Source organism: Mirounga leonina, unplaced genomic scaffold (genome assembly GCF_011800145.1).
Source record: "Mirounga leonina isolate KUSES-001 unplaced genomic scaffold, KU_Mleo_1.0 Mir_195, whole genome shotgun sequence".
In the NCBI taxonomy this organism is placed as follows: domain Eukaryota; kingdom Metazoa; phylum Chordata; class Mammalia; order Carnivora; family Phocidae; genus Mirounga; species Mirounga leonina.
Genome location: NW_023270490.1, coordinates 1890597 through 1912269, shown reverse-complemented (window position 1 = coordinate 1912269; position 21673 = coordinate 1890597). Strand labels below are relative to the sequence as shown.

General features: G+C 42.6%; 1 protein-coding gene across 3 annotated transcripts in view; it reads right to left on the bottom strand.

The window, feature by feature from the left end:
- PTPN1 (protein tyrosine phosphatase non-receptor type 1) overlaps positions 1-21673 on the bottom strand; it is a 63215-nt gene that overhangs the window by 16408 nt on the left and 25134 nt on the right. For 2 of the 3 annotated variants that reach the window (XM_035025398.1, XM_035025399.1), the window contains exons 2-3: positions 3430-3520; positions 371-471 (exon numbers count right to left, since the gene is read on the bottom strand). In XM_035025398.1, coding sequence (XP_034881289.1) covers positions 371-471; positions 3430-3520 — 192 coding nt within the window. Of the gene's footprint in view, positions 1-370; positions 472-3429; positions 4314-21673 lie in introns of those variants that run through there. The other variant, XM_035025400.1, reaches the window with a different exon arrangement.

The following is a 21673-nucleotide window of genomic DNA, read 5'->3' as shown; positions in this document are numbered from 1 at the left end:
TCGATTCCCGTGAGCAGCCTCGATGCTCTGAAGTGAACACTTACGGAATCAACACGGGTGTGAGCGCTTCTCTTGCCACGGCCCTGCTGCCTCCGGCAGTGGGCCCACAGGCAGTTCTGGCATTTCATGCTGTTTTCTAGAAGCCCAGCAGCGGCGTACTTCCCAGAAAAGATATGTGTTACAAGCAAACGGAGTTTCTGAAAGATTTTTTTTTCCTTCCTCATTGCTTTTTCTGGATTGTGCACAACCTGGCCTTCTAAAGGGTGTGACAGATTTTATTTGAAGTACAAATGACAGTACTCTGAAATTCTTAAGTTGACATCAAGTAAGGCAAAAACCCATTAAAGAAAATCTTGGACAATCCAATTACCTGGGTAAGAATGTAACTCCTCTGGGCTTCTTCCATCTTTATCAAACTAGCATTGATGTAGTCATTCTCTTCTTGATGCAGTTTAATCCGACTATGGTCAACTGAAAGGCAAGCCAGAACTCCGACGTTAGTCCTGGACGACCAAAGTGTCTACACAGGCAGTGCACCCCATGGGGAAAGCAAAAAAGGTGAGTCGGTGGTGGCTGAGGCCATGTTGTTTTAACTGAGATGAGTCATCAATATGAGGAGGACTTAGTATTTTCAGAAAGGTTTCTGGAAGTGTTTGAAACTTAATGCTAAATAGCAACAGACAAACTACACTAAAACATGGGTTCTGTTCTAATTGGACAATCTATTCTGAGGTCCTATCTTCCTACACTTATCACTGCCCCACAACTCAGGAGGTTGTGAGGAGGGGGTGCCAAGGGATCTGTTCTTGGATGCCTAATATATACTTTCAAAAGGTAAAAAAACACAGTGGATTCAATCTTTAAAAGGGAAAAAAAATCCACCAAAAATTTCACCCAGTCCCTAGAGCTCTAGTTGGTACAATGAACCACAGTAGGTGGGATTTATGATCATATCTCCACTTACCCTATGTCCAGTGGTTTGAAGATGAAATGACCTAAATATATAGTGGTGTGGGAAGGGTTACCTTGAATTCCTTTATATAAAGTTTTTTTTAAGTTTCGAGTGTAATACACTTAAATGATTCTAATCTATGAACAGAATTCAGTTAGAATTGAATTCTAATATTTCAAATTCAGGAATTGTCATGATCAAAGACATTTAAAAGATAATTAACTGGAAAAAATAAACTCTGAATCCAAAACACCGAAAGTACATTAAATGTAACTTTCAGAATAGTTTTTAAAAATAAACTCTCATTTGGAAGGTCTGCCCCAGGTTACTGAAAATGCATAGCCACTTTTTTTCCCTTTTACCATGACTTTGTCACAAAAGCAGTAGTTCCCTGAGGGCCACTTTCCTTATCCTGCTAGTGCAGCTAACAAGAGGAGGTAGGTATTTTTATTTCTGGTACAACACAAGGGATGATGAACTTGGGTGACCACTCGTGAATACTATCTTCTCTCCCCTAGCCCAATGGGAAAGGAGAAGTTAATGGGGACACATGGTTTGGGGCTTTTTGTTCTAAAAGATTTCAAGGAAAGGTTTTAAAAAATTAGTCACCATTTGGAATAATGTTTCTCATCACAGAGGATTAATACAAATTGAAATACTTGGGTAATATTTAAGTCATGGAGATAGATCTCAAAGAAGATGAAGAGACCACATAACCCTTTGGTGGGTTATATGAATGGGTTCAAACAGTACTGGGTGACCTTGGCCAAACAACTCCTCCTCTGAGCACTGGGCTTTTTCATTGGCCAAATGGAAAACAGACAAAAGATCACTTTCTACCTTGAATCATTCCCCCTATGTCCCCCAGGACCTTAAGAGCAAATTATCTGTCCTGCTGGACAGTGGAGTTGGGGGAAAACAAGAGAAACAGGAGTGAGATTGGGGTGAAAAGGTCTGGGAGTGGTTTCCTGCGAAGAATATTTTAATGATCCTCCCCCCCTCTGTAAAACTGGCTCATAAAACCATTTAGATGAGCACAGATGAGAAATGTAGAAAAGGAATATTAAGAGGACATCACTGCCTAGTGCAGAGTAAGGATGGCAAGGGGATCTCCTGGCTCCACATGAACGATGCCAACAGTGATTTTTCTTTGATGTTCAGAGCTGCTGGTCGGGACTCCACAACAGAATGACCGGAGGGGAGCTTTGTTGTTGTGTTTTTTTTAATAAAACCTGCTAGGTGCCACAGCCTAGCCGTGCTCAATCAAGAGTGTCGGGTGTCAGGGCACAATCATGTGCCGCTTGATGACCTAGCACTACACTTCAGATGTGCCTGGTGTGCACCTTCTATTAACAACCGTCCCCACCACTGGGCTAAGTGGCCTGTGTTATTTTATTGCATCTTCACGCCATCCTGAGATCTGCGTGGCTCCTGCTTTTCTGAAGATGAGAGAAGAGATCCATCAGCCGTAAGCAGCAGGCTGGAACACAGCCGGGCGGGGAACCATGGCAGCACTCAGAGGCAGACTGCCTGGGACCAACCTAGGTCCACTCGGCGCCCCTCCCAGGAACCTGGTGCTGCACAGCTCAGGGCAGGAGGCACTGCCGGCTCTTCCGCCGAGAGCGCGGGGGGCCGTGGGACCCAGCAGGCCTGCGGGAGGCGCCTGTGGGACGGAGGCCTACTGCGTCCCTGGCAGACGGAAGAGACTGCCACGGGAGACGGGCAGCCACAACCCTCTCCGACGGGCAGGGTCTAAAAGCCCTGGAGGTGAGTCAGAAGGTTCTCTGTGGCCTAGAGGAGATGGCGAAGTCCATGCTCTCTACTCAGCTCCAGTTTTTCTCGCTTTACACAAATTCCAACACCTTTAGTTCTTAACTATCAGCAGATTCAGAGCCAGTTACTCAGACGGCAGAGGCGGCTGTCAGAGGCCAGCAGGCAAGCGAAGAGATAACGGCAAGAAAGAGCTGGAAGAATGAGGATGGCGGTGGGGGGGTAGGGTGCGTGGGGGTGGGACTCACAGGCAGAGCGGTCTTTAGCAGGGGGGGGCGCCCCCCCCCCCCCCGGTGCCTGTGCCGGGCACTAGCACAGTTCAGTACGGTGCTCGGGGTCTACTACTACTGCTGCTGAGTCACCCAGAAAAGGTTTTATCATGCCCACTATACTCTGCTTCGGCTGGGAGCAAAATGATTCATCATAAAAATAGTCAAAGCTCAAAGAAGGGCTTTGAACTTAGCTGAATTTTCCAGAACCTGAAATCTTGTTCCTTCTACAATCGTGGAGAAAACAAACCATTACTCTAAGTCTCTGACGCCTGGATTACAGCAAACAGCCAAGTCATAAAGTGGTACAGCCATGGCTGGATTACGAAAGCCCGGGGCACAGGGGTCCCGCTGGAGAGGCCCTGCCGCTGAGGAGGCGCCGCCGCGCGCGCACCCAGGGGGAGCAGTGAGACTGGTAATGGCGATGCGAATACTTACAGGGACTGACATCTCTGTACCTGTTTCGGTTTTTGTTCTTAGGAAGCTTGGCCACTCTACATGGGAAGTCACTGGCTTCGTGTCGGATATCCTACAAAAAAAAAAGGATAAAGAGTTCTCTTTTGAAATCCCTGGCATCAGGAAGCCATGCAGACGTTTAACCAAGCGTGGGCTATGTGCCAGGCACTGAGAGGACCCGGGACAGAAACACATGTCCAAGAGAACTAGGCAGTGTGGGGAGCACAAGGTGATCGATCATTCAGAGGCACGTACAGAGGCACATTCAAGGTCCTGAAGGGAAAACAGAAGAGGACAGCCACATGCCTGCAATGAGAGGATGGCGTGGGGCCGGGAGCTGGAAATACGGGGAAGAGGGCGGGGAGACAGAAAGGGGTGGCGGGGCCCTTGGCTCAGGGACACCCAGCACAGCAACGGCGAGCGTGCACATCTTCTGCAAGCGGCAGTGAGGGGGCTGGCGGGGGCAGTGACACATGGCTGGAGCACACAGGTGGGCTGGCCAGATCTCGGAGAGCCTTAAACGCCACAAGCCTGGGAGCTCCATCTGTAACCTTGTATAAAGCCACAGTTATTGAGAGCAGATAAAATGCACTTTTATGCCAACAACTGTTCAACTCCTTTCCGAGGAGATGGTCGACAAATCCCATTACACCAAACTGTCAGAAAGAGGAAGTGCCTGGATTAACAGAAGACCCAAATCATGCCTCCTGCTAGACTGATCACAGGCATCTAATTTCACTCTTCTAAAACACCACGATAACCCCATTTAAAAATCTTTTCTTTTTAATTTGTATTTTATTCTTATTAAAAGATAAACCCATATGACAATGTGAATGTACTGAGTGCCACTAAGATATACACCTAAAATGGTTACAGTGGTAAATTTTATTATGTATATTTTATTACAATTAAAAAAAAAAAGACAGGGTGTCTGGGTGGCTCAGTTGGTTAAGCAACTGCCTTCAGCTCGGGTCGTGATCCTGGAGTTCTAGGATCGAGTCCCACATCGGGCTCCCTGCTCAGTGGGGAGTCTGCTTCTCCCTCTGACCCTCTCCCCTCTCATCTCTCTCTCACTCTCTCTCAAATAAATAAAATCTTAAAAAAAAAAAAGACAAACTTACAGGAGAGGGCAGAACAGGAGAAGGTAGCAGCAATAGAATTTTGGAAGCTGGAAATCTTATTAGTAGTTGGCAGGTCTGAGAAAGCTCAATTACAAGCCAGCTGTGAAGAAAGCAAAGCACCAGTCCATTTCCACCACAGAATCCTGCAGAAACTCAGGAAATGCTGCTTCTGGATGGAGGGGTGGGATTCACTGCAGGGGACGGGGCTGGAGCTGTCTGAGAAGCAGCGGATCTCCCCACTGCCCCCCTTCCATGCTGCTGGGTGACTGTCACCCTGCACCACAGAACTCTGGAGAATCATTTTCTGGAGAATATAAATCAGGAGGCAGTGCTTTCTATGTGATCTGAGCAGACAAGAGCAAAGACCAGAAGATAATATCACCAGGGCACACAACCAATAGCCCAGCTAGAGGGCTCATGGCCAGATCAGTGCTGATGAGACCCTTCCACCTTCTCAGAGCTCTCAATCTGCCTTGTGAGCCCCAACTCTTCATCAAGCGCAGACAACCACTGATTCTAAGATGTGAGATGAATGCCTCTAGTATAAAAGAGATTTATAAGAAAAATGAAACAGGAAAAAAGTCCCTTGGAAGAAATAAACTACACAGAAGAGAAAGCTTTAAAAAATATATTATTAATATACTCAGTGAGATAAAAAAAAAAAGATATTGTATCTATGAATTAAGAACAAAATGTTAAGTAAAGGTAGAAGAAGTCCTCCCAGAAAGTAAAGTACCCCCTATCCCCAAAAACCCACAATAGAAAATCAGGCAAAACAGAATACAAGGAAAGAAAACATTAAAAAAACAAAAATAGTTTTAAGGAAATCTTCCAGACCCTCAAATTGTCAAATGATAAAAACAGACCTACATTAAGGCTCATTAATATGTGATTCCAGAATCCTTCAAAGAAAATATTCTGGGGGCACCTGGATGGCTCAGTCGGTTGAGCATAGGACTCTTGGTTTTGACTCAGGTCATGATCTCAGGGTAGTGAGATCAAGCCCTGTGCTGGGCTCCATGCTAAGCAGGGAGTGTGCTGGAGATTCTCTCTCTGCCCCCTCCCCATCACACATGCACATGCGCTCTTTCTAAAATGAATAAATAAATCTAAAAAAAAAAGAAAAGAAAATATTCTGTAAGTTCCTAGAAAGAAAAAATAGTTCACGTTCAAAGGATAAAGTCATCAGAATGGCTTCAGACTTTTCGAGAATACTGAAAGCTAGACAGCAATGGAGCAATGTTTTTATTTTTTTATTTATTTTATTTATTTTTTTTGAAATTTTTATTTATTTGTTTGACAGAGAGAGACACAGCAAGAGAGGGACCACAAGCAGGGGGAGTGGGAGAGAGAGAAGCAGGCTTCCCACGGAGCAGGGAGCCTGATGCGGGGCTCAATCCCAGGACCACGGAATCATGACCTGAGCCAAAGGCAGACACCTAACGACTGAGCCACCCAGGAGCCCCTGGAGCAATGTTTTTAGAATCTGAAGCAAAAGGATCTCTAGCCTAGAATTCTATACCCAGCCCAATTATCACCAAGTGAGAAGGCGCAATAAGTTAACTAAATTAACACTGCAGAGAGGCAAAGCCTCAAACACTTGACCACACCCATGCTCCCATCCTCAGCAATCCACTGGAGCATATCTTCCACCTGAGGGAAGAAATAAAGCAAGAAAGAGAAAAATATAAGATATAGTAAGGTAAAAACAAACAAACGAACAAACAAAAAAACCCATCTGACACAAGAGCAAAGGCAAAGGCAACTTCCACTGCAACTGTGGAGGGAAGAGCTCCCAGGATGACAAGTATGTACCAGACCTGGAAGCAAGAGGGCCAGACTGGAGCAGTAGGCCTCAAGAGATAGATGTGTCAGTGACATGCCTTTGTGCACCATACCCACCATGACTGAACGAAACCACCAGAGGGAGATAAGGAGAAGTCCTGAAATCCAAGAAACAGGGAATCCAGTCAAGAAAAACAGAGGAAGTTTCAGGATGATAGCATGTTTGTCAGGCCTATAGACCAAGCAACCCAAACAGAAGGAGGATGGAGGTCTCCAGAACGAAAACTGAAACCAAGAAATCACCTGAAATTGTTCTAATACTCCAGCCACGACCCGCATGTGGCTCCTGAGGGCACAGAGAGGTGGCCAGTCTGAAAAGAGGTGCTGTGTAAGTGTAGAAATGCAGATCAGGTTGTGACGACATACTAAAAAACAAAAGTAAAAAACCTCAAATATTTTCAGTAGTATTTGTTGAAATAACATTTTGAACATATTGGGCTAAATAAACTACTATTAATCTCATCTGCTTCTTTTTACCTTTTTTCCTGTGGCCACTAGGAAAGGTGAAATTATACAGGCAGGGTGCAACTGTATTCCTACCGGCCAGTGCTGACCGACCTTGTGGAAAACTGCCCGAGAGGCTCCAAGAGGTATGGGAAGAATTAGCAACAGGCAGAAAGAAGCCTTTGCAGATGGAAGTATACAAAGCAATTATTAACTATGGGAAAACTTTAGAAAGGAAACTATGGTACGACATCATCTGTGACTATGTGCATAGGCAAACAATGTAAACGATGGATATTGTTTTAACCGAAAGGTGTAACAGATTGGGAGAACGGAAGGGGAAGCTAAGGGGAGGAAAAGCAACAAGGATGGCTGTTTAAGAAAATGAAATCCTCCACCTGCGTAAAGGTCTAAGTTAATGAATTAGAAAATAAACATTCTTCTTAGAAATATGGAGATCTACGCAAGTGAGAATCAGCCGCTCAAAGAACTGAAAATGGCCGTGAGCCAAGAGGCTGTGGCAATGGGCTGAGGTATGGAGAGCACAGCACCAGCCTGTATCTTCAACTCATCGTGGTCCTCTTTCACTGCTCAAACCATGTGCAGATTCGACAGGAATTTTAAAAAATCGCCACATTCTGCTAATTCTACTTACTTCAAAAAACTGCAAAATGGCAGGGAGGCCTTTTTGACTCACACTAGAGGTGGGCTAATAACTTAAAAGCATGTTTATAGATGATAAACCTATCTGAGATAAGCAAAATAATCCAGCGTAACACACTCATCACGTCAACTGTGGATGAGAGTAAGCCTTTCAGGGAAATGCTATGTAACACAGAAAAATCACTTGAAGGAACAAAAATCTAAGCCTTAAATCTGTTGTTCTATTTGACTGGAAGCACTTAGCAACAAGTACGAATTCTGCCTTGGGAGGGGAAACAATCTGGTCAGTCCAGCTGGTGTGACTGAAGAGACGGAAGAGATCTTCGACATGGTTAAACCACTGAACCAACAAATATTCGCTCTGAGGAAAGAAGGGCCAAAGTATCAGTAACTGTGGGCAATTGATTTTATTCAGCCAAAGGATTATATTAATATGTACTTTTTGTCACACCCCCCCACAAAAGACAGAAAGGAAAAGAAAGTAAAACTTGGAGATGTCATTTACTAAAGATATTTAGAAAATAAGAGGTATTCACATAATACTTTTTAAAAATTGATTTTAAAATTAAAGTAAACTCACAGAGTAAAATGCACTGATCTTACATGCAATAAGCTTTCCTAACCAACTTTAACCTACAAATATTTAAATATACCCATTTAAGTGTTTCTCTACGTTACACTGGGCTTGACTGGGCTTGACGTGGGGCTTGATCTCATGATCCTGAGATCTTGACCCCAGAAGAAACCAAGAGTTGGATGCCTAACCAGCTGAGCCACCCAGGTGCCCCTATCCTGCCCGCACTCATTTAATGAGGTAACAGATAATCTCCCAGTGAATACTGAATACAAAGGGCTAACATACTTAGAAAGCTCTGATAACAGAATGAATTAGGGCCCAGGGTGAATTCATTTCTGTACACATTGAGGAAAGCTCATTATCCATTATTCAAATACCTCCCAAATCCAATTAGGTGGATTTCACCCAAATTGGGTGAAAAGCTGACCATTTTTTATTTGAGATGTCTTTTTTTCTTCAGAACACGCACAGGCATAAAAGCCAGTCCAGCCTTGCAGAAGTATTTTCATGTTTATAGCAAGCACATCGTTAAGTTAAGCATAGCAATTTTGGTTTTAACAGCCTTTTCTCTTCAGTCCCACAATGGGGTCAATGTCCCTTATTGGCTCCGTGGTAAATTAGTCATTTAAACTGTTCCACACATGACGAGGTAGCTAGCATGGCACCTGTCACAGCTGCGAGTCCGACAGAAGTGCCTGGGTCCTTGCCTCTCCATCCCTCCTAGCACAGGCCCAGGCCCAGAGGAGGACACAACCAGATTCTGTTGACGAATTCACGAACGGTCCCAAAGGCTCCCCCAAAACTCAAGTCTTTACCTCTATACCAAATGCTTTATTTCGCGGGACAGAAATGCTCCTGAAAGGGAGGGAGTATGTTTAAGCAAATGTCTGATCCGATCCTATTTTCTCAATTATCTGTTATAGAATGGAAGTTACTGGAATAATAATATCATTATGATTCTGCTTTGCAATTGGGACAGAGTCTCATGACCAGACAGTACCAAAATAGCTACTAATATATGGATTCAAAGCAGAAAGGGTTATCTTTTAATGGTTCTGACAGCGATCTGTTCTACAAGTCTAAAGGAAGAAAAAACTCCAGTGGTACTCTGCATTCGCCAGGACCAAGGTGAACTACAAAGTCCCTTCCCACCTCTGACATCTACACTTCCCCCAACCCCCATTCTACAAAGGGTGGCCTAATTTGATTGTTCGAGCTGTTACCTGGTACTTTATGGAGGGCCTCGGCTCTCAGAAATGGACACAGCAAGCTAGACTGAAGGGAGGTGCTCAAGTACAGTAAAGGCAGTAATTTAAAGTGCAATGAGCGAGCATACAGGGGTGTACATTTCCTGGAACTCTCCGGGCAGTTGCCAGCTGAACAGGGAGATATATATAGAAGGGGGGGGGGGGAGGGAGAGCTAGCCTAAAATTTTAAAAACCAAATCTTCAAAGTAAGGTGTGGACCAAATTTTGTTAGTTATAAATCTCATTTTAAAGGTGAACATTAGGTTTCTGTACAACAAAATACAGCATTTCTGTATACACTCTAAAAAATAGAAAATTATCCAAGTCAGAGGTTAAATGCCTTCCAAGCTGAAAGCAATACTGTGTCCTTTATATATGAAAATTAGTGGAACAATATCATATACTATAAAAACCTTAGGAAAACATTTTTATTTTACTCATACCTTTATATGATCGACTTGCAAGAAATCACATACTCAATATTGTTAAATTTTAAGATAAACTACAATGTTGAGATAATAAAGAGCAAGCTCAAAATTTAGCTAACCAACACCAAGCCTGTTTGGGTTTAAGTTTTAAAATGTGTACTGAATTAAAAAAAAAAGATGCTAAAAAGTAAACCAAGCACCTAAAAATCTTCTGTGGCGGCTGAAAAGAGAGACAGGGAAAGGAGGGAAAACTGGTCAGCATTTAAAAGGCTGTCGGGTGTACAATCATCTTCCCTGCCAGAGTCTGAAAAAGTGCTGAGTCTTCTTGTACACTGGTCCCGGGCGAGGTTAAGATAAGGGAGTTACAAATCACTAACAGAACAAGTATGTCCACGTGGGAAATGACATGGAAAAAAGCCTAATCAAATGGCTTTACATATTCCTCGCAAGTGTGGGGAGGCAGGCTGGAGGGTATGGAATGCCCTTCACGACGTTGGCAAGGGCAACATCTGGTAGAGATGGTGGAGCCGATTCCACGCTCTGATGTACGCCCTCTTCTCAGAACACAGAAAACAATGGTCCATTAAATATAGAGAAAAGCACAAAGGCATAGCTCAGCTCAAAACCAGAATGAGAATGAATGCAAAGGAAACAAAAGCCCTCCCACTCAAAATGGCCTGTAAACACAGTACCCAAAACACAGCAGATGACTAGTTCTGAAAAAGATAACCAACAAATCGTCTAGGAAATAAGTCTATTCCACGTGAAATGTATTATACACCCTGTCAGGCACTTTCAAGATAAATATATTCAAGATCACGGATAAACGAAGAAAACCTTTTTAAAAAAGATGTTATGAATAAAAACAGGGACAAATGAAACCAGAATAAGTAGACAGGAAAGAACAAATGAGAAATCTTGGAAATTTAAAAACAAAAACAAGACACAAAACCTCAACAGAGAGGCTAAATGCTAGATGGAACACAAAGGAGGAGTAAATTGAAAGCTAGGAGAGAGGAACAGAGCATGAGAAATAGGACACAGAGGAGAACACATACCCAAACAGTAGTCAGTACCCAGACACATGAGGATAAGGGTTAAGCTGCAAAATATTAAGGATAAAAATCTTCAAAACAAATTATATCTTTCGGAAGCTTAACAGAGCTTTAACATTATCACTCAATTTTTAACAACTCTAAGGTTACACAGCCATTTAAAGAACTCTTAAAAATATAGAAAGGGAGGGGTGCCTGGGTGGCTCAGATGGTTAAGCGTCTGCCTTCGGCTCAGGTCATGATCCCAGGGTCCTGGGATCGAGTCCCGCATCGGGCTCCCTGCTAGGCAGGGAGCCTGCTTCTCCCTCTGCCTCTGCCTCTCTCTCTCTCTGACTCACATGAATAAATAAATAAAACATTAAAAAATATATATATTGAAAGGGACCACTGTCATTGATAACCTTAAATCATTTACAAGAACAAAGCCACTTTATGTATTTGTAGTTAATAGCTATTTTTGATTCCCTAAGGTCTTATGCAGTTTCAGAACTGAAACTTATGTTCCAGCTGCAATAATAGGACTTATTTAGAAATGGAGGATCTGACCTTTAAGAAAACCTTGTGATTGGTGAAAGCATATCAATACAGTCTTCTAACTACTGAAAAACTTTGATGCAGATAAAATTAATTTGAACACAGCATTCTGAGTTCACTATAGTAAGCTACTACAACCTTAAATTATTTGTAGGCTAAGTAGAACAATTAACAAAGTCGCTGATTCTAAACCTTATTTTTACAGTCCTTAGTAGTGTATGTTTTTTCTAAAAAATCACTTATGTTTTCTGTTAAATGTCACGACTTTCACCTTGGGCAGAAATCAATAGGCAGAAAATGAATCAGACTTACAGTAATTGATGTCAATAAAACACACTGGAACCAGTATCTTTTTAAATGCTGAGAATCACAAAGCCATTCCTGTAAGAGAACAGTCTCAAAAACGGAATCTACTTTCGCTTCTGTTTTGTTTACCTTCTGCTTTCCATAAGGACAGTTTAAGTACTTCAGGCCCCAGGGTGCTGGCACTTGGCCCGAGGACAGTGGTACAGCTGACTAAGGACACAAGTAGTCAGGGGACATGAGAGTGCAAGGCTTACACCTTCCTTTAGAGGGAAACGGACTGCCAACCACCAGCTTCCTCCCTCCACGGTTAATTCCCCTCAGCCCCGAGGGGGCTCACAGGGAGGGCCCTTAGGAACCCACAGGATATTCCCACACCTTTGGTCCCTCTGAAATTCCTGAGAGCCATGCTTATAAAACAGATATAGTACTTCTGTGGATAATTTAGGAGGGTAAATGGGAGGAAGACACAATGTCCAAATGAAAGTAGCTTTGGTTAAGAATTTCTTAAATACCGAGAGAACAGTACAAGATCCTGGTGCCTTACCCAAGGCTTTTTTTGCCTTATTATCATCGAACAAATAAAATTTCTAAATACTTTCTAGGTGTAATATGGTTTTCTATACACCACTTAAGGGATCAGGGATGAAGAAGGAAGACATTACTAATGCCCCCAAAGCATTATGAAGTGATTAGTTCTTCAGTGAGGCCACAAAAATAAAGTGATAATTTAGGGAAGAGAGGAAACAGGTGACCAAGCTCTTCAGCACAGCTTTCCAAAGAACTCTGTATAGGGATTAAGGAAGCAGGGCTTAGATCAATATACGAATCCCTTCAGCTGAGCACTGATCACGTGACAGACACTAAGGATAGGAACACGAGAGGCAGAAGTCCTGCCATCACCGAACTTGGCGTTCCACTGGGGACGACAGCCAGATAAACGGGATGCTACCTTCCGAGCTAGGTGCTGTCACGTGTAACTCCTATGAACACATCCACAACCATCCCTCTGGGTTACACAGCATTAACAATAAAACAGACAGATTAAGGCCCACAAGCAAGGGGACATTCTACCCATGCCCCCACCCCACCATCAGGGTCTGCTCACTCTTGGAAAGGCAGAGTGAGTGGTTCAAAAGCCCCAGCTTCTACAGGGCTTCTTGTTACTGTCTCCATAGTTCTGCCTTTTCCAGAAATGTCATATAGTTAGAATGATACCATATGTAGCCTCTGTCCACTTTTTTCTATTAGGTTGTCTTTTTCTGCATCTTTCTTTTGGCTTCTTCCTATGGATTAAATTTAGGGTTTCAGCACCAAAACGTGCCCAAGAACAACAGGCTATATGCATAACATGCATCAGACTTTATGGGCAATTTAAGGAAAACCCGGTCTAAACACAAATTTCTCATCTTTTTTTTTAGACCCTGATCCATGAGTGAGCCACCACTCTACTGACATAAAGCTAGTTTAGGATGCTGCTACACCAAGAGCAAAGGTCCTAAAAACTTTAGGGCTTCAGAAGAAAATCTCCTCAGGCTACTTTGGTGAGAGAGGGCTTCCTGACGAAACCTACAATCATCGGTTTAGTGTACACTTACCTATTTACCATGCCAAGACAAGCTAGTCTTATCATGAGGTTACAAGAGACAAAACCCTGTGAGCCCAGAGCCTGTGGTTTTCTGTTTCTCCATTAAAAAGTCATGTAATACTCAGGGGGACTTGAAATCCCTACTCAAGAAAGCATATCTGAATGCACCATGTGAAAGTAACATCATGGGAAGGACTTTACAGCCACTCTAATATAGTTATTTTAAAGTAACTACTTCATCCCATCAGCACTGAAAGATTGTTAACTGGCGGCACGGCACGCTTGGCATGCTCGCTCCTAAGACATCTGGCTAAGGAGCCACACCGGCCCAAGATACCACTGCTACAGGCCACAGGGGGCCCTTGAAGTGTTTTGGAGAAAGGTTCACTCTTTGTTTTGTAAATTCTATGAGTTTTGACAAACGTATAGTGTCATGTATCCACAATTACAATATTAAACAGAGTATTTTCACCGCCCTAAAATCCCATGTGCTCTACCCATTCATCCCTCCGTCTCTCCCCACAAATCCCTGGCAACTACCAATCTTGTTACTGTCTCCACAGTTCTGCCTTTTCCAGAAATGTCATATCGTTGGAATGATATCATATGTAGCCTCTGTCCACTTTTTTCTATTAGGTTGTCTTTTTCTTAATAACATGCAGTGCTCCTTATGTACTCTGGGTACAATGTCCCTTGGTGGTCATATATACTGCAAATAACTTCCTCTGTATCAGTTGGTTTTTGCTATGTAACAAACCACCCCAAAACACAGGGCTGACAACAACTGCTTATTTGCTCATGATTCTAGATGAGCAAGATGGCTTGTTCCATGTGTTGTTGACCGGGTTCAAATATGCACTTATGCTCAGCTGGTGGCCCAATGGCCTCACTCACACACATACCCGATGCTTGGCTGGCTGCTGACAAGAGTGATGGCAGTCATTTAGCCACATGTCCTTCATCAACCAACAGGCTGGTCTGGGCTTGTTAACAGGGTAGCGACTGTAGAATTCTCAAAAGCAGCAAAAGAAGGCAAGGCTCAATATGCAAGTACTTTTTCAGGCTTCTGCTTGTGTTATGACCACCAATATTCCATTGGCCAAAGCATGTCACAAAGCCAAACACAAATTCAAAACTGGTTCTCTACCTCTTTTTGGGAATCGCACTCAGAGGGGCAAGCAGACAGGGGTGGGAGGAATTTGGGGCTACTTCTGCGAACAACCTAATGGTATCTTTTGATGAACAGAAGTTCCTTTTTTTTTTTTTTTTAAGATTTTATTTATTTATTTGACAGAGACAGCGAGAGAGGGAACACAAGCAGGGGGAGTGGGAGAGGGAGAAGCAGGCTTCCCACGGAGCAGGGAGCCCGATGTGGGGCTCGATCCCAGGACCCTGGGATCATGACCTGAGCCGAAGGCAGACGCTTAACGACTGAGCCACCCAGGCGCCCCAAACAGAAGTTCTTAATGTCAGTGTAGTTCAATTTATCAATCTTTTCTTTTTTATGGTTTGCTTTCTGGGGCTGTCTTAAGAAATATTTGCCCATCTCAAGTTCATAAATACATTCTCCTACGTTGTTTTTTGAGAAATCAACTAAAGAAGAAAAATGTTTTCCACACATTTTAATTTATATCTTGATTATGTCTCAGTATGTTGGAAGAGAATATACAGATGACAGTGTCACAGGTCTATCCCTTCCAACAGCTGTTCGTGTGCACAGGAAGTTCAGCTTTCATAAGGAAGCCTAACAACTTGGCCTAACTCGGTGCTCAGTGTCTGATGGACGCTTACACACAGTGATCTCTTCTGTTCTTTGCCTACTGATCTTAGAGAATATTAGTATTTTTCTTATTCATATAAACTCTTTATATATTTTAAAGCCACCAATTCTGTCTCTGCTGGAAACCACCTTTCCAGTTTATTTGTTGTACATTTAAAAACTTTTATGTATGGGAAACTGAATTTTAAGTGTGGGAGGATGATCATAAAACTGTCAATGTATTAACAGTGGAGCGGCTACTGCTAGGTGGCAAGATGATGAGTGGTTTTTTATTTTCTATTGCTTTCCAGTATTTCCTACAGGGAACATGCATTGCCTGTGTAATTAAAAGTTTAAAAGTAGTTTTAAATTTGTATGCATTCCAAACTATTGACCTTTTCCTGTGCAATTTCCTCTACTGCTCCTAGCAGTAGAGTCTTTCTTCCTCAATACGGTAATACCACTTTTTTTAAAAAAACATTTAATCTATCTGGAGTTTATTTTCCTGCTACAATTTTCAACTATGCCCATTATTAGCCGTTAAGCCTCACACTGTGCTTCTGGTTCAATCAGCTTACCAGTCCCACCACACTCAGTGCAATCTTTGTGCTTGTGTATTACAGGGAGCTCCTCCTCCCTCTCCCTAAGTTGAAATAGTAACAAAATGCAGCTGCATCTGATAATTCTGATTTCAGAAGGAACAAATCACTATTTTTCAGAGATAGATGAACCATTACAATTAGGTAGAGTTGTTTTTTAAAGAAGATGATGCAGCCTAGACTCATTTTTTTTGCAACTATTTAGCAAATTTTAAAAATCAACAGGAACACAAGAGATTAAAATATGGGGAATTTTAAAAACCTACAATAGTAGTTCTGTAGTTAAAATGAATACTGTTACTTTATTCTTCTGTAAGGAAAGAACGGGCAGGATGGGATGGCTCCGATACAAAAATCTCCATATTCTTCTAGTATGTATTACTATGCATATAAACTTGTAGCAAAATAAAATAATTAAAAACATTAAATTATTTCTAGTCACCATGTTCATAAACAGTTCTGTTTAAAAAAAAAAAAAGGTAAAGCATTGTTCACCGTGTCAACTGCCTGACTTCTAACTTCAGGCAAAGCAAATTTTACTTTATTATTAAGTCTATTTAATTAAAAAGCAACTTTTAGATAATATCCAGGTAGCAGTTTCTCAACAAATTAAATCAGTACATCTTCCCACCTTGTCAACATATTTAGTGAGATGAGATTTTTTAAAGGTTCTCTCCCTTCCTCCTCTCCACTCATAAGCCTTGGGCTTTTGGTCTTCTGCCTTCTTTGAGCTGAATACATGAAAAAGCACATTCTCTACACGATAGAAAGAGGCAGTAAACCTTTGCTAATAACATATGATCAATTTTTGAAGCTTTTTAAGGCTGACAGATGCCAAATCCTTCCTCAAGAGACTCTGCTCGATATCTCAATGCCACACTAAAACTAAAGAGGAACTAAAATCCATATACATAGTGCTATACACAAACTGGGGTCACTATTGTTACATAAATAACTGAAGCTACTGGAGATGTAATATCCTTTAAAGATATTACAATTAGCTAGATATTCTTCCTCCCAAGGCTCACTAAATGGCTAGCAGGAAAATAAATCCCAAGGGCCAAATGGATCAAACATTTGCAAAAATCAGGATAAAGAACTTTAGAAGCACTAAATCCAGGGACATTTTTATGTAACAGCAATACATAAACTAAAAAAAGAAATGACTAGGGCGCCTGGGTGGCTCAGTTGGTTAAGCGACTGCCTTCGGCTCAGGTCATGATCCCGGAGTCCTGGGATCGAGTCCCGCATCGGGCTCCCTGCTCAGCGAGGAGCCTGCTTCTCCCTCTGACCCTCCCCCCTCTCATGTACTCTCTCATTCTCGCTCTCTCAAATAAATAAATCTTAAAAAAAAAAAAAAAGAAAGAAAGAAATGACTAGCAGAATGTTTGTTTCCCTACTGTGCTGAAAAGCAATCTTCACAAGAATACTCAGGGAGAACAGTATAAAATTTCCCTAAGGTACATTCATTAGGGGACAGGATAGTGATTAAAAAGCCAGAATTGTAAAATTCTTTAAAGGTTTTGCCACCCAAGTATCTTCCTTAAAGCAAACTCCTCCACAAGATGCCAAAAGTCGAGTTTTGACAATGACCTTCAGAATCAAAACCACAAATTATCACTGTACTTGGAGCCAATTTTTGCCCTTCCATTTCAAGTTGTGCCAAGTGTCGATGAGGCAGGTAGTTAGGTCGTGGTCCGTGTCCTCAATGAGTTCCCACTTAGTGGGGGAAGACCACCTGTGGCCACAAACAAATACTGCAGGAAGTACTGATCAGAGGGGAAATATGTTCCGCTGGAAAACGGGAAAGGCACCAAGGTTAGCTAGTACAAGTGGGAACAGTAAATTCGGGAGTACCTAACTGCAAAGCAGCCACATCTGGTACAGAGGAAAGAGATCTTCCTGGCCCTGCTGACCAGTTGCTTCTCCTTGCAGACTTTGACTGGCGTCAACCAGAGGAAATAAATCAGACAGCTATGTCCAAGCTGTTTGCCCAGCCCGTCCCAGCACTGCTGCTTGAGAGGAAACCTTGGCACGGAGTCATGGGGTACAGAAGGGATGGCCATTCTTCCGCTAGGCAACCTGGGAAGCCTGCTGCTTGGGCCACTGACAAAGCCCCTGTCATCACACCAAGGTCAGAAAGGTCAGAAAGGAGAGTGGGCCCGCACCCCACTACAGTGGCCTGTGTTGGCATGCCCAGACTCCTAGGGATGCCCAGGGCACAAAGAACACTTCCTAAACTTCCTACCTCCCTTCAACAGGGCTGGACAGGTTTTCTGGAAGAGATGATAGATTAGTCTCCCCTGCTCAAGAGCAGACACTCACTAGGTCTAGCTTGTTAGGCAGCGCAACCCAATTCCTGCTGTAGGGCCCTCAGTAAGGATTTACTAGAGGAGTGTGCTAACCAGGTCAAAAGAAGCAAGGGAGAGCTATGAATCTGGAATTAAGAGGAGAGCTACAGCATGAGGATGACAGTGGATACAAAATGACTGCAATAACAAAGTACTGATGACCCAACTAACTTTGAGAATTCTGTTCTCTCTGACCTCCTCAATACAAGGCTCATGGGTGATTTTCCAGTAATGAGTAATTTCCTGCCTAGGATACCCAGGGAATGGCTGGGTGTGAGAGAAACATTTCTTGGAAGGATGTGCCTCTCCCCCCCCACCCCCACCCCTTCCCCTGCAGGCAGAGCCATTTTCTGCTGTGATACGTTCCTGGAGAAGGTAACATTCCATCCTAATGTACACCCTCCCTACAAATCTGGGATGGAGCAGGCCAATGGCTGGGATAGCAGGAAGGATCTTACATGGAGCTGCCAAGCCAGGCTGAGGAGGGACTCAGTTTAGTACAAAGCACTCCCAAATTATGACATACTGGGACTCTCTGCAAACAATATTCAGGCAGGAATGGCAAGCATGGTATTGTTAGCTCCTTGTGCCCAGCAGGGCTTGCCATGATGATCAGCTCCTGAGAAGCTGGACTCTGACTGTACTTCCAGGCTGATGGGCACCTCAGCCTGGACCCTGGATGCTATCACCTCCTTTCCTTGATCTTTCACCTTCCTCTCCAAGTCCAAAGTAGAGGTGCTCCTGGCTTCTCCGATCCCAGAGTATTCAAGTTTTTTCTTCTTTGAAAAAAGTATTTTTTATGGCGCTAGGATTTACTTCAAAACAAATCAGAGCTAGGAGGGGTTCATGGGGTAGGGTGTGGGGAGTTCAGATGAAAGAAGATGGGTCCTGAGTTTATAATTTTTGAAACTAGGTGACGGATATATAAGGGCTCATTATACTAATCTAATTCTATATGTTTGACAGTTTTCTGGAAGGAGATTCTAAAAGCTCAGTTTTTCAAAGTAAGGGGATGATATAGTGAGATGTCGGTTTCTGAGTGATTACTCCGGTTTTAGGATTGGGAAGGTGGCGGCAGCAATGGCAGTTTTCCCTTCCTCCCAAGTTCCTCCACATAAGGAAACAAGAGCAACAAGGACAGGAGACTGACTCAGGCAACAACTAAAACAAAACCAGGGACAAGGCACCCGTATGATCCTGAAAGTAAAAGGACTTGGGGAAAAGCCACTCACTGAGACCCACGTGGCATCATCATTTGTGTGGGAGGAGGGTGAATCAAGACCACAGGTGATTCTGATAACTCCGAGATCGGGAGAACGCCCCCCCGCCCCCCGCCCAATCAGCAGCAGGTGCTCGCTGCCAAGTGTGATGGCCAGTCCGTGTTCGAAGCCGAACCGCAAATGGATTCTGCAGGCTCCAGATCATGGGCAAGGCCAGGCTCTCCCGCCACCCAAGGTGCTGGGACGTTCCGGGCCCTATAAACTCTCAACACTGAGCACAGAAAGGCCCTCCTAGGACAAAGCCCTGCACTGAGGAGAAACTTCTAGGAGCAGAACAAATTGAGCAAATACAGGCAAAAGGGGGCTAAGGAGAGGGGAGGCTGTGATAAAGTTAGTCTGATGGGAGGAATAGGGGAAGCCCATCTTAGAAAGTACAAGGTCATTTTAAAATAACTTCACAAAGACATCTAAAGAGGGAGCCGGAGAGCACTAAGCTAGACTATCTGTCGCACCCCTTCCTTCCTAAAACTACAAGGAAACTGTTCACTTAAAAATGATGCGAAGACAAGGAGCAGCTGAGTTCCACACAGCATTATTCTACGAAAGACAGTAAGGGACACAGCAGTATCTCTACAGAAAATAAAAGCCAGCTAGAAAGATGACCACGACAGATGAAAACTCATCCGACTAGCAAACAGAAATTAAGAAAGTGGTAGAAACTATGGAAGAACAATACAGACAAGAATGAGACATCAAGAATCAAGGTCACTGGAAAAAAAGAATGATCTGAAAAGAGAAGTAAAAGAAATAAGGAAAGAACTAAAAATAAAAGGAAAATATATTTTCAGAAATGAAGACAAAACGAGGCTCATGAGTGCAAATAAACGTTTCATGCCTTTTAAAAGAAAAGGGGGAGTTAAAGTTTTTTTTAAAGAAATAAACAGAAATAGGTTCCTTGTACTATCACTGTAATTTTTTGAAATCCTATTAATCCTATTTAATTTTGTTTTAATTCAAAAGACTTCTTTAGAGGGTACAAGTGGGAGAGGGAGAGAGAATCTCAAGCAGACTCTGTGTGGCTCGAAGCAGGGCTCGAGCTCATGACCCTGAGATTATGACCTGAGCCAAAACCAAGAGTCAAACTCTTAACCGACTACACTGCCCAGGTGCCCCATAATTAAAAAAAATTTTAAGCTGCATTTAATATATATTTTTAAAGTAATCTCTACCCCCATTATGGGGTTCGAAATCATGACCCTGAGAGATCAAGAGTTGCATGCTCTACTGATTGAGCCAGCCAGGTGCCTAGTAATTTTTTTTTAAATAAATATTTAAAAATTTTTGAGAGAAAGTGAAAGAAACAGATGACAGGCAAAGAAGATCAAACACAGACATAACAGGCCGAGTCCCTGAAAAAGGAAACCAAAGCAATGTAAGAAAAGAAATACTGAAAACTCTAAATCAAGACTTAACTAAGGTTAAAAAAAAAAAAAAAAGAAAAGGTTTGAAACTCTTCACTGAAAGATACACTGATTTTTGGAGGAGAATGACTGAAAATGGCAACCACGGCATGGTTTAATAAATGATCAGACTTTGAAATAAAAGGTTAAAAAAATCCTTTGAGAATCTAGCAAAAAGACCCAGTGACTTTTAAGGGAAACATAATTCGGTTGTCAAACATCCACAGCAATGCTTTGTACCAGAAGATAATGGAATAACGTATTTAAATTACTTAAGGGAAAAAAAATGTGATCCAAAGATTTTTATATTCAGGCCAAGTGGCCTTCAAATTTAAAGGCTGTTAATTCAATTCACAGAATATTGTTCCATAATCTTTCCTGAGAAATCTGGAAGAGAATGAGCATCAGGCAAGCAAAATGATAAGGGAGACTCTGGGAAGAATGGGAAGTCAGCTTTAGGATTTACTAGTAGATTTAAGACACAAGGATGGTGGTAAGGAGACCGTGTACTGTGTAATAACGTAGAGTACAACCATCAAAAGGGAGTATGGGAGGCAGAACAGAGGAAAGAGCTTTTAATCTTGCTGATGGGTTCTATGGATATCGACTGAGAATCTTCAAGTATCAACTGAGAGTAGCTCAAATAAGATCCTGGGGAAGAAGGAAGGGAACAGGAATAAATGGCCACAGGTAACATCAGTACCGCTCACAGAAGGCCAACACAGTAACAGCCAAACACGGAGGGCAGTAAGGGTACACAATAAAGATTTGGTACAGAAGGAATCATTAGAAAATACAAACATTCTTAAACACCAAAAGACTTAACCATCTATAAAGTTCCTTCTCAAAAATTATAAAAATAACGTGGCCAGAGCAGAGAATACAAAGATGTAACCAAAAAACTTAATCAAGGTTAACAGTCGAGTCAGTGTCCACTCCTCCAAACTTTTCTCCAAACACATGCAAACATAAATCATGAATGCTTACTGCTTGCTTTTACACAGACAGGCTCACACTATACATGTTATCCTA